Raw genomic sequence first — 13891 nt, forward strand, 5'->3', positions numbered from 1 at the left:
TGAAGTCCCAGCTCTCAGGAAAATTAACTTAGGGTTGCATTTGTCTATACTTTACATTCTTAATAAGTGTCAGGTTATTTTGTTATCCAAAAGATTGTTTAAAATAAGGAAATAAAAGCTTTTCTGAGGACACCGGTGATGAGGTCAAACAATTTAAACTCCAAAAAAAAAAAAATAATAATAATAATCACTCACCTCTTGTGGCTGACAGCAAGCGTGAGAGAGCATAGAGTTCAGGGTGTGGGAGACAAGGACCGCATAACACTGAGCAGATGGTCTGTGTGTGTGTGAGCAGGTGCAGGGCGCACCTGGACGTTGGAGCAGAGGGAGCGAGAAGAGCATGGCACTGAGACAGCAAGATGCGTCCCGACACAGGGGAATGACGAAGAGTCTCTGTGTTTGGAGCTTAGGCTCTGGGTTACAGTTACACTGTGAGGCTAGAGGGTTACTTGAAGCCAGCCTGTGAACATCCTTAGGTATCATGCTAAGGAATTTGGGAGCTCATAAAGGGATTTTTCTACCAAGAAATTACATGACAGGTTTATTAGGAAGATAAAAAACTAACAGGTGAAAGGTAGCCCATGTGTTGTATCGGGTGGTCAACTTAAAACTCAGCTTCCATGTATTGAGACTTACTATGAGTGAGGCATTTTGCTGATTGTTTTATGTATTATCTCACTTAATTTCTTAGGATAAAATTTTATCATAGATGACATTTGCCATATTTTCCCGAAGAAAACAAGGCTTGATGCATGTTGTCAAGTTACAGGGTTGCCCAGCTGGTGAAAACGAAACCCAGGTTTCTTTTTTCCCCTTTTTTTAAAGTTGTATTGACGTATACTGATTTACAGGGTTGTGACACTTTCTGCTGTAGAGTAGAGTGATTCAGTTATACATCCATTCTCTTTCAGATTCTTTTCCCACATAGATTATCACAGAATATTGGGTAGAGTTTTCTGTGCTATAAGGCAGGCCCCCATTGGCCAATCATAACATATGCCTCACTGTGCAGGTGCCAATCCCAAACCCCTCCAGTCCTTCCCTCCCTGTCCCACCTGTCCCTTTTTAGTAACCGTATGTTTTTCCAAGTCTTGTGAGTCTATTCCTTTTCTGCAGAGAAGTTCATTTGAATCCTTTTTTTAGATTCTACATATAAGTGATGTCATATGATGTTTGTCTTTCACTGTCTGACTGACTCCACTTAGTATGATACTCTCTAGGTCCGTCCATGTTGCTACACGTGGCATTATTTCATTCTTTTTTATGGCTGAGTAATACTCTGTTGTCTATAGGTGCCACATCTTCTTTAGCCACCCCTCTGTCGATGGACATTTAGGTTGCTTCCATGACTTGGCTCTTGTAAATAGTGCTGCAAAGAACATAGAAGTGCATGCATCTGGAGTTCCCATCGTGGTGCAGTGGTTAACGAATCCGACTAGGAACCATGAGGTTGTGGGTTCGATCCCTGCCCTTGCTCAGTGGGTCAACGATCCGGCATTGCCGTGAGCTGTGGTGTAGGTTGCAGGCACGGCTCGGATCCCGCGTTGCTGTGGCTCTGGCGTAGGCAGGAGGCTACAGCTCCGATTAGAACCCTAGCCTGGGAAACTCCATATGCTGTGGGAGCGGCCCAAGAAATGGCAAAAAGACCAAAAAAAAAAAAAAAAGAAAAAAGAAAGAAGTGCATGCATCTTTTTGAATTATGATTTTCTCTGGGTAGATGCCCAGGAGTGGAATTGCTGGAGCAATTCTATGTTTAGTTTTCTGAGGCATCTCCATACTGTTCTCCATAGTGGGTCGTAGCCATTTATATTCCCAACAATAGTGTAAGAGGGTCCCTTTTTCTCTGCATCCTCTCTGGAATTTATTGTTTGTAGACTTTTTGATGATGGCCATTCTGGGTTGGTGTAAGGTGGTACCTCATGGTAGTTTTAATTTGCAGTTCTCTAATAATTAGTGATGTTGAACATCTTTTCTTGTGTTTTTTAGCAATCTGTATGTCTTCTTTGAAGAAATGTCTATTTAGATCTCACTTTTTGATTTTTTTTTTTTTTTTGATAATTGAGCTGCAAGAGGTGTTTGTATATTTTGGAGATTAATCCCTTGTCAGCCACGTCATTTGCAAATGCTTTTTTTCCCATTCTGTGAAACTTAGGTTTTCTGAGTTTAGTACTCTTCCCACTTACCAACTCATCCAGTGATGGTTGACAATGGGAAGTTAAATCCGGGACCTATCGAAGGACAGAGAGAGACCCACTCTTTCTCCCGCAGCTCTGCTTCTTGCACGTGTACATTGCCTGTCCTGTTTCTTTTTTCTTTTTCTTTTCTTTTCCTTCCTTCTTTTTTTCTTTCCTTTCCTTTCCTTTTTTCCTGCCATATTCATGGCATATGGAAGTTCCTAGGTTAGGGGTTGGATCAGAAGTACAGCTGCAGGCCTACACCACAGCCACAACAACACCAGGTCCAAGCCGCGTCTGTGACCTACACCACAGCTCACAGCAACACCAGATCCTTAACCCACTGAGCGGGGCTAGGACTCAATCCCGTGTCCTTATGGATGCTATTCAGGTTTGTTACTGCTGAGGCACAACGGGAACTTCAGTGTTGTTTTTAAATCCTTTTAAGGCTCTAGTAAAAGCATGTGTGAGTAGCTGACAGGAGACTAAAACCCAGGGTCCAGAGCAGCACAGATCAGCAGGGCCTAAAAAGGGTCCAGAATGGCTCAGGGGTATGTGGTGCCTCCACTGCAATAGGTTAAGTTTAGACTCAATCTTATATTCTTGAGGCCAAGTGAACTAACATTTTAAATATTAGAAAAATAGAACCCTTGCATATACCTGTCACCTGGCTGTTACTATTCGGTAAGCAATTGGTGAGTAAAGGAGTGCATGTAACATTTTATAGAGAATTGGGAAAGTTGAGAACAGAATTGCCCATAATCCCAACACATTAGTTCACATAATGATCTCTGATGTGTGTGTGTGTTTTCTTCAGCCACATGCACAGGTATAGTTCAGATTTTAAAGTAAGCCTAGCATAGACACTTTGATGATTTCTGATTCCTAAAATTGAACATTTTATGATAACCATTTTCCAAATGACTAGACTGTTTTTATAATTCTAATTGTAATGGTTGCATAATATTCTATGTAGTGATTTATCATAAGCTGGTTACCATTTCTCTTATTATCATGACAGATCCCTTTTGAAGTTTTATCTTTATATTCTTATTCCAGTTATAATCTGTTTTCTTGTTTTGAATTTCTTCCTTAAAATAAATGATCAGAATTGGTTGTAGAAATGACTGCTCATTTTTGCACCGTAACCAGTAATCTATTTGAATATCACTTTCATCATAACATCACCTGCTTTGGAGTATTAGCATTTTAAAAAATCTGTATTTGCTAATTTAATAGTTCAAGTGGTCCTCACTGTTTTTGTTTTCTTCACAGAAGAAATCCTAATATAGCACAAGTCCTGTTCACTAAAGTTGCATATATTAAAATTTTACTCTTGTTCACTTTTGCCACACTAATACCTTATTAAATATGCCATATATAAAAATATCAGGTGATTTTTCTCACCTTTGTTCATTTCCCTTTTTTTTGTTTGTTTGTTCAAGCTATCTGTGGAGGCACGTAAAGAAATGACTGTGAAAGCTATTAAGACAGTCCAACATTTTATTGAGAAGCCAAGGAAAAGAAGTTCCGAAGAAGACATTCAGGAAGCAAGTGATTCTAAAATGACCTATGTAGATGCTTTGAATCATCTGGAGAAATCACTGGCTCACCTGGAAACCCTCAACCATAGCTTCATCGTTTCCCTGAAGAATAGTGAACAGGTAATGAATTGAAAACTTCTGTATGCTCATTCACTCATAATATCAGGGTATTCTTTCATTTCTCCTTTAAAGCTATAGTCATAGTTTTGATAGGGTTTTCAGTCTTGCAGATTTTCTTCAATAGCCATTTTTTATTGAAGTATGGTTAATTTTACAATGTTGTGTTAGTTTCAAGTGTACAGCACAGTGATTCAGTTAACATATGTGTGTATGTGCGAGTATTCATTCTTTTTCAGATTCTTTTCCATTACAGGTTGTTACAAGCCATTGACTCTAGTTCCCTGTGCTATACAGTAGGTCCTTGTTGGTTATCTGTTTTATGTGTAGTAGTGTGTATATGCTAATCCCAAACTCCTAATTTATCTCCCTCCCCACAATCTTGCAGATATTTAAAAGAATAATCTTCAAACTTTATTCTTTAAGTTCTTTATTATCTCTTGGTTGTCAATTCAGTTTTCCCTCTTTAAAAATAATTTTAGGCCATGTAACACAATTGGTAACCTGGGGAGGACGGGGTTGGGGGCTGAATTGCACCCGGGATGGTTGCCTGGGCTGAGGGAGTGGTCACTAAAGCTGAGGAATGAGAAAGACTGGTTTTCAAGCTTTACTTCTCGCTAGAAGGTGGTTTGTCCTCCAGTTGAATATGATAGAGTTCCCCCTCTAAATTTCAGAAAATTCAGAAATGGCCATCCATAGCTGCTTCAACATTTTTTTTTTTTAATTACATGTACTCTATTTTAATGTTGCATTTTCCAATATAACTTTATCCTTGATTTGGTTGTTTTGGCTGATAAAGTTTTTCCTGGTTGGTTTCTGGTTGAAATCCTCATGGTGTCTCAAAAAGCCCCTTCCTGAGAGCCAGGAGCTCCTGCCCGTGGTGGAGTTCGGGGACCAGGGTGGTGGGACTGCTCGATGAAACGGATTCTCTGTAGCCTTTGGAGCTTTTCTTCTGTATTGTCACAGTCATGGGAACTTTAACCTTCTTTTCCATAACTGAAAAGGTGACAAATCAATGAGTTAATGGTTTTCATCTAGGTGGAAACAGTGTTTAGGTATATAAAAAATACTCCATTTGCCCTTAAATGCTATGGTAAATGAACCTGTAAATGGCCACTAACCTCCTATTTTATTTGTTTATCGAATTGTATTCTTGGCTTGAAAAAAAAAATAGTCTTGACTAGAAAGATCAATCGGTGGAGAGGAGTCCAGATAATGAAGAAATTTAAGACATCAAAATATGTATGAGATACGTAATGCAGGCCCCTCGTGCCAAAAGATAAAGGGGAGAATTCACACGTATGATAGCAGTTTTATTTCCTTTTGTATTTTTCAGCGCCTATTGACCTATCAAATGAATAATATTAAATAATGGTATGAGAATGTAGAAGCCTTTGCAGGGAGCGCATTGGCCTTACCCATCTTGATTTTATCTTGTTGACATTTGCAGTTCTATAATCAATAATTATAAGAACTAGGATAAAATTTGAATCTTCCTGTAAAAGTGATTTATAGTCATCAGAATAAAATTTTTAAATACTTATTTTTCTAATTGCATATTTTATATTCAAATCTGGAGACCGTCATTACTCTCCTTGGAATAAGGATTGTCTTTCAGCAGCTGTAGTAACATATACATGGAGCCAAGGGGGTTATTAACAGAAATAGCCATTTGCTTCAACTAGGCTGTGATTTAGAGGTACCACATAGCTCTTTGTGAATGTTCAGTTAGCCCACGATAGTCCGTCACATGAAATTCTTCTGGTTTCTAAATTGGACATTTTATGACTTCGTTAAGGTGCCTTTCATAGCAAAGGCTGGAAATAACCTTCAACCTCTTATATCTGTCCCTTTTAAGTTCAGGCCTTGATTTTACCCTCTTCAATTATATACTCAGTGAAAGAACGTCTTATATACTCAAAAAGGTTAGTGCAATTTCAATTAAAGGGCCATTGGAGCCTCCATTTCCTCTTTTCTCAGTAGGGACACTGGTAAGTGCCCTGCCTGACTCACAGGCATTTTTCTGTAATAGAAAGTTTCACAATGGGGAGAATAGTGAAATGAAATCTCACGTGCCCAACTCCCAGCTTCAGCAGTTATCAAAATGTGACCAATCTTATTTCATGCCTACCCCTACCTATCTCTACTCCAATGGATCATTTTAAAGAAAATCTAGTCACTCATGATGGAGCATGATAATGTGAGAAAAAAGAACATATACATGTATGTGTGACTGGGTCATCTTGCTGTGCAGTAGAAAATTGGCAAAACACTGTAAACCAGCTATAATGGAAAAAATAAAAATCATTATAAAATAAAAAAAGAAAAACAGTCATTTCTTTTATTCATGAATCCGACCACATCTATTTCTAAAAGATACATTTTAATAGTTGTTATAACATTACCAATTAAAAAGTTAATATCATCAGATGTCCAATTAATGTTTTGATTTTCACCTGATTTTGTTTGAAAGACAAAGCAGTTATATTCAGAATTAGTTGTGAAACCTGGAAAGTAATAGAGTAGCATTAAGTAACCACATTTAAAATGCTGGACAAAAGTATCTTGTGTCCTGCTTCTTAAATCATTTGTTGTCACATGAGTTTTTTTACAGATATTGATGAAGAGGGGAAGACAGGGTGGGACTGAGGGTGCCATGGGGAAAAGGGAGGGTTTCCAATTCTGACCCCTTACTGGCTGGCTTTGCGACTTGGGACACATTACTTAACACCTTTGGACTTCAGTTTCCTTTTTGATAAAGTGGAACTAATCGAAACTCCTCGTAGTGTAATTTTTTAAACATTTAATTAGATAACATTTGTACCATACCTGGGTTTACATAGTTGAGGCTTTTTTTTTTTTTTTTTTTTGGCTCCACACCTGCGGCATATGGAGGTTCCCAAGCTAGGGGTCGAATCAGAGCTGCAGCCGCCAGCCTTTGCCACAGTCACAGCAGCACCAGATCTGGGCTGTGCCTGCGACCTATACTGTCGCTCGTGGCAGGGCTGGATCCTTAACCCACTGAGCCAGGCCAGGGATTGAGCCTGCATCTTCATGGACACTGGTCATGTCCATTACCCCTGGAACGCCACGTTTAATAGATTATAACTGTTACGTGGTTATAGCACACTGATAATAATAATAATGGAGAAATTTGCACTTAATGAGCATTCCTTTGTGTCTGACATTGTACCAAAGAACTGATTCTTATATTACTGTTATTATTTTCGTCTTTTTAGGGACGCACCCGAGGTATTTGGAGGTTCCGAGACTCGGGGTCGAGTTGAAGCTATAGCCGCCGGCCTGCACCCCAGCCATAGCAATGCTGGATCCAAGCCACGTCTGCGACTGACTCCACAGCTCATGGCAACGCTGGACGCTTATCCCACTGAGCAAGGCCAGGGGTCAAACCTGCATCCTTGTGGATGCCAGTCAGATTCGTTTCTGCTGAGCCCTGATGGAAACTCCTGGTTCTTATGTTATTGAATGTTTACAACACCGTCTACTCAGAAGAACTGATGGCCCTCATCCTCACGTGATAGACAGTGGAAACTGGAGAGCACAGTGGCTTACTGCTCAATAAACAGTAAAGCAGGAACTTGCACTCCAGCCTCCGTGGCCCTGGAGACCAAGCTCGGAGTAACCACTGCCCGTTCCTCGGTGTGGTGTCTGTGGTGGTGGTATGTTTGGTTTGAGAGTCTTCGGAGCGTGTGTCACTCTGTCCGTGCTGATACTTACACGTTGGATTCCATACGTTTGCAGGAAACGCTGCAGAAGTACAGTTACCTCTATGATCTGTCGCGATCAGAAAAAGAGAAAGTTCACGATCAAGCCGTGGCCATGTGCTTAGACGGCCAGCCCCTGAGACTGATTCGGCAGCTGCTGGAGGTGGCCGTGGGCCCTCTTGACATCTCGCCCAAGGCCGTCGTGCAGAGCGCAGTAGGGAACATCATCTCTGCACTGAGGTGAGCTGGCACCCAGCTCCGAGGAACCCCGGAGCTGATGTTTTGCCTGTCAAGGGCTTGTTTCATGGTTGTTATTAAAGATAAAATATCATCCTGCAGGTGGGAACATTGTATAAACTATGAAGTACTTTATAACAGTGAGAGATTACGAGTAGACATGTTAGTCTCACGTCTTCCAATATCTGGAGAATGGACACACACACTCTCTCTCTCTGTCTCTCTCTCTCATAATTCTTGAAATATGGCAAAGGCCAGAATGGCGTGTGAAGCAGGGAGCTAAGTGTCAGACTAGAGTGTGGATTTTCAGAGCTTGTTGTTTCTAATTCCCCTTCTTTGCAGCAGTGAGGAAACGGTTCCCAGAAGCTTCTTTTGACGTATACAAGGCAGGGTTAATCATACACTGAAGAAGCTGGACATCTGTCAGATATCTTAGGACGTTATTTACCTGCAATTAATGCCATAACACCGACAATTGAGAAATTCTAGCTTTCCGTCTATATGGTGCTACCTTTGCAGGAATGCATCCAAGAGGATTAGAAAAGAGGGGAGCGTTAAGCCGAGAAAATAATGAGGCATCAAGTGCTTTCTGTGAATAATGCAATTAGGCTAAAAGATTTAGTTGTGTTTAATTTATTCTTTTAAGCATTCTTTGTAATTCTGTGTTGCTCTTGAGGAACTTTTTGATTAAATGCGTGTCAATTTTCAGTAGCAGAACTGAAAGTAAATGAGCCTTTATCAGTTTAATTACCCAGCTTCATCCAGTTTTCACCTTAATGCTCTGAGGTATCTGGTAATTTTATATATAGGGAGAGAAATAAAATATCCTAACAGTTTTTAGAAATCACCAATGCGAAATGAATAAATACTCTATTATGAGCTGTTGTGTTTTGTTAGTGATGGTAGTTATGAGTCACTTTCTTCTTTCAGCTGATGACAGATAATTGTACCTTCTGATTGTTATCTTTCATTATTTCTAAAATCAAGGCTTAGATGAAACAAAAACAAAAGTTTGAAAAATTGGCACTTTGAACATAATTTATTTTTCAAAAATTGCACATTTTCATAGAATCAAGATGTGACATGTTATTTTTATATTTATAACATTCTGACATAAATTACTTCTCTATCCTTCCCTGTGCCCAGTTCCACTACTGAAGATTTTGTTCTGATCTAATAAACGTTATACTTAGCACACAGAAGACATTCAATAAAAGTGAATTAAATCTTTCAGGAAAGGACGCTCCAGAAGTTCAACTACCTCTTTTTCAAAGAAAAATAAATGCTATTGACTGTGTCCATAACATTTACTTTTTAAGAAGTTAGTGAAATTTAATAGGCATAAAATGACGAAGGCATGAACTTACTGAACTCAGCAGTTGGTTTAAATCATATAACTTAAATTATTCAGAAAACTCATCTAAAACTCCTTTTCTCTATTGTATTTTTAAAATTCAATAAATAGAGTTCCAGACCTACACATTGGTAAAATGGGGCATAATAATAGTGCCTGTCTCGTGGGCTGTTGGGATTATTAAGTGGCAAGATGTGTGGCCCAGCAGTGCCTGGTACCTAGTAAGTAAGTACCATGTAAATATTAGTATTTTGGGGAAAAACAGGCCAACTGGAGAATTTAGGTGATTCTTACGTATCTAATGCTTGAAAGAAATCGTATGTTTAATTCCTTTGAATGTTTTTTGAATTTTTGAATGACACAATGCAAGTAGATTTTGTTACTCCCCGCCCCCCCTTTTCTTTGCTATTCTCTTGATAGGAAAACAAGCCTATATTAGACTGGAGCTCCTAAGGCGGAGAAGGTTTCGTGTCCACATCCTTAGCGCACAGCGCAGGGCTTGGTACCCTTGGAGGTCGCATATACCACGACTGGCTCTGAGCTGGCGGTATCTGTGCTGAGATCTAGCTGGCTTCACGCGATGTGAATCCCAGCTTGTTGGTGAGGCTTGAGCCACCCTGTTCTGAATCCATTCTCCCTGTCTCTCCCTTTGCAGTGGAGGCAGTGCTGACCTCGGGGGGCTGACCGACCCGCTCCGAGTCCTGGAAGGGGTTGTTGCCGCGGTCCACGCCAGTGTGGATGAAGGGTAAGACCAGAGAAGTTTGTGTGTCTCACTTAATGGTGTTCCTCAGAGTCCTAGAGTTACCTTTTAACACCCGTGTTTATGTCTTTTTTTTTTTTTGTCTTTTTGCCTTTTCTAGAGCCGCTTTCCACAGCATATGGAGGTTCCCAGGCTAGGGGTCTAATCGGAGCTGTAGCCCCTGGCCTACGCCAGAGCCACGGCAATGCAGGATCCGAGCCGCGTCTGCGACCTGCACCGCAGCTCATGGCAATGCGGATCCTCAACCCACAGAGCAAGGCCAGGGATCGAACCCGCAACCTTATGGTTCCTAGTCGGATTTGTTAACCACTGAGCCACAACAGGAACTCCACATCTGTGTTTATGAAGCTTCCACCACTACGCCTCTTTTCTGGGCATTTCTGAAGGAAGAGCTGGCTACTCTGGAGATATGTTTGCCCAGCTGTCCTCTTACCCATCAGCCCCCGCAGGGCACTCTCCTGTCTCCTGGGCCTTCCTGGCCATGGAGGGCTGGCCTCTTCTCTCCTCCTTCCCAGGGCAGCCAGGGAGAGGAAACTGCTCCAAGCTTCCTGAGGGGGTGGAATCACATGTCCAGAAGGCTAGTACTGATTAAGCAGGACATTCTTAGAGCGTGTATGTTACTCTGTAAAAAGCTTTATATATGTTAGAGCTGTCTTGTCTGAGCACTAAGAGTATACAGATTTTATAAGTTTAGAAAAGCGTGTGTCTCTACTGCCATTATTACTTTTCTTTCTTTTTTCTTTTTACAGCTGCACTGTAGCATATGGAAGTTCCCAGGCTAGGGGTCGAATCAGAGCTGCAGCTGGGGCCTATGCCACAGCCACAGCAACACCGGTTCTGAGCCACATCTGTGACCTCCACTACAGCTTGGGGCAATGCTGGATCCTTAACCCAGGATCCTTCACCCGCTGAGAGAGGCCAGAGATTGAACCCATATCCTTAAGGAGACAATGTTGGGTCCTTAACCTGCTGAGCCACAGCGGAACTCCTAATGCCATTTTTAGAAAGAATTTTTCATTCAGGTGCAGTAGTAGTGGTCAGAATGACAGCAACAGCAAATCGACAATTAGGTATTTCCCAGAGTTTATGAAGATCTTTCCTATGGCTGATATCCATGGCAACCCTGTAAGGCCTCACCCCAATTTTCTTTTTTAATGGAATATATAATAATAATGAAGCATATTTGAGAAAAACACTCATGGTTCATTGAGTGAAGTCATTGTTTTTATTTGCATATTACTTTCTAGTTTGATCTTAGTGTTAGTTACTTGCTGTTGGAACTTCTTCCATTTATCTTTGTGGACTTAATGGTTGTGGGTTTTTGTTTTGTTTTTACAGCTGCTCCTGCAGCATATGGATGTTCCAGGCTATGGGTTGAATCAGAGCTACAGCTGCTGGCCTGCACCACAGCCAAGGCAATGCCCAACCTGAGCTGCGTCTGCAACCTACACTGTAGCTCGTGGCAACACCAGGTCCGTAACCCACTGAGCAAGGCCAGGGATTGAACCTGCATCCTCAGGGGGTAGTAGCTGGATTCTTAACCCACGAGCTACGGTGAGAACTCCTAATGGTTGTGATTCGTGACAGCTGTGTATGTTGTTGCTGTGTTTCATTGAGGAGCGGAAGGCTCAGAGAGGGGAATTGACTGGCCCAGAGTCATAGGCCTGGGGCGTGAAGGCAGCTCCCAGTCCGGCCTGCATCATAGTTCAGTGCTCAAATGCCTTTCCAGCATATTTTCATGCATCACTTTGTGCCCATGGTTTGAGTCAAAGAACGTAGGATAAGCCACGTGGGTACATCCAGAAAAACATTGCAAGCAGGGCCCTCTGCTTGACCTGACTTTTGATTTGCACAGTTTTCCTAAACTCCTTTGCTTGTGGGTCTTTAACTGGTAAGAAAGGTACAGCTGTGGCTTAACTTAGGCCTCTTATTCTAAAGAGCAGTGTCATTGTTCTGCATGTTTTCTGTGTGCCACACTCTGTGCTCGGTCATCAACATTTATGGGTAAGAAATAACCTCTAATGCCGAGGAGCTGGAGTCTTGCAGGGGAGACCAGCTCGCCCGTGGCCCTGGTTACTGTGAGGTAGAGCAGTAAGTGCTGTGCTGGGAGGAAAACGCCTGGTGGGGGGAGTGGCGGCTTCTGCCCCTGCCCAGGGAAGTCAGGGCAGATCCCCGGGGCGGGGGGACATTGGACCTGGTGTATGGAATCTGAGTCTCTGAGCAGGAGGAGGTGGGCACTGGCCCTCCAGCTGGAGGAAACTGCCTGAGGAAGGCGATGCAGCAGATAGCGGGGTGGGCAGAGATGCTGCGTGGGAATCCCGCAGCCCCTTCTAGAGGGTGCGTCGAACTGCTGTGCTTCCCGTCTGTCAGTTTTCAGCTGGCTGCTCCCCACTGAGCGGCTGTCAGCGGACCTGGATCCTGGCCTCACATGATGAAAGGGATCTTAACGGGCGCTGCTAGAGCCCCTTCCAACAGGGTCCCTCAGTGTTGTCCCTCTGGGGGCATCATGAAAAGATTAGAAGGCAGTGTTTTTCTTAGTGCATTTCCAGCCAGATATAGAGAGGACTCCAACTTAGTTCTCTTTAATACAGGCTGTCTTTTTTTAAGGTTCAGTTTCCTAAGAGGAAGACACTGGGGAATGGAGAATCAGAACAAGGTCTTACTTTTCATCCCAGTGACACAGAATAACAAAGCCTCCTTTAAAAAAAAAAAATGCAATGAACGTTGTTTTTTGTTTTTTTTTTTCCTTAAAGAAAAAGAGGAAGACAGAGCCGTAACTTTTATTCTTGGCAAGTGTGTTTTGAATGTTCACGGTCAAATCCGACACCCCTGTCCTCAGTCCCCGCTTCCTGACGGCGTGTCCTCCAGGTCACAGAGAGGAGTCACTCTCTCCTTTGTAGGTAGTTCTCAGGGGGGTCTTCAGAGTGACATGGGGATTCAGACTCTTTTAAAGTAAGGCTCTGGGATTAGTGTTACCAATTATTACATGTAAAGTAGATGAACGACAAGGTCCTGCTGTATAGCACAGGAGGCTGTGTTCAGTATCTTGTATTAACCTACAATGAAAAAGAATTGAAAAAGTGTATACGTGTGTGTGTGTGTATATATATATATATATTCTGGTGAACAGAAAAAAAAGATTCGGTTATGTATCTACATACCTCACATACATATATTCATATGCTCTTGGGTGAGACATAAGCCATCCCAAAGTACTCATGGCAGGGAGACTGCATAGAGAGGTCAGAGTTTGGGTGTGTACGTTAATGGCTGTGACTAGGTGTTTGGTTTGATGCAGAATTTGTCGACAGTTTGGGCCTTTATGAGCACGTCCTCCTCTGACTCTCTTTGTCAGTAGGGACACCATCTGCCTTCTAACTGCAACTCCTGCTTCTCCCGAGAGCCCCCTTTCCTTCTTTTACCTGCGTCAAATGTAAATGACATAAAACCACAGCACCCAGGCAGATACCATTGGAGCCATCAGCCACCTATACAGGCTGACGTTCCTTTCAGTTTAGCTGCATTATTGCCTCTAGATACCAGGGGGGGTATTCTGGGAGTGGGAAATAATGTCAAAAACCTTGTATACCACCTACAATTAAAGTTTAAGTTATTATTCCGAGGCTTGTCCTCATTACATTTATTTTTATGAACCTCTGGGTCTTCGGCCATTACAGGCAGACATCACGGTTGGGTTCAAGGCCGAAGAAAGCAAGTCACACACATTTTTTTGGTTTTTCAGTGTGTTTTAAAGTCATGTTTATGCTACGCTGTAGTCTGTTAATTGTGCAAAAGCAGTGTGTCTAAGAAAGCAGTGTGCCTAGCTTGATGAATTTAAAAATGCTTTATTGTTAAAAATGCCAAAACCATGATACTAGTGACATCAAAGACCTCTGCTCCCAGAGGCCAGAACAAACGCAGTAGTAATGAGAACGCGTGACGCACTGTGAGAATTACCAAAATGTGACACAGAGACATGA

General features: G+C 42.0%; 1 protein-coding gene across 1 annotated transcript in view; it reads left to right on the forward strand.

Annotated features, from left to right (window-relative positions):
- Nucleotides 1–13891, forward strand: part of NBAS (NBAS subunit of NRZ tethering complex) — a 360775-nt gene that overhangs the window by 297194 nt on the left and 49690 nt on the right. Inside the window, exons 45-47 of the mRNA XM_047782615.1 lie at nt 3620–3838; nt 7598–7800; nt 9807–9896. Coding sequence (XP_047638571.1) covers nt 3620–3838; nt 7598–7800; nt 9807–9896 — 512 coding nt within the window. The remainder of the gene's footprint in view (nt 1–3619; nt 3839–7597; nt 7801–9806; nt 9897–13891) is intronic.

This window comes from Phacochoerus africanus, chromosome 5, assembly GCF_016906955.1.
Source record: "Phacochoerus africanus isolate WHEZ1 chromosome 5, ROS_Pafr_v1, whole genome shotgun sequence".
In the NCBI taxonomy this organism is placed as follows: domain Eukaryota; kingdom Metazoa; phylum Chordata; class Mammalia; order Artiodactyla; family Suidae; genus Phacochoerus; species Phacochoerus africanus.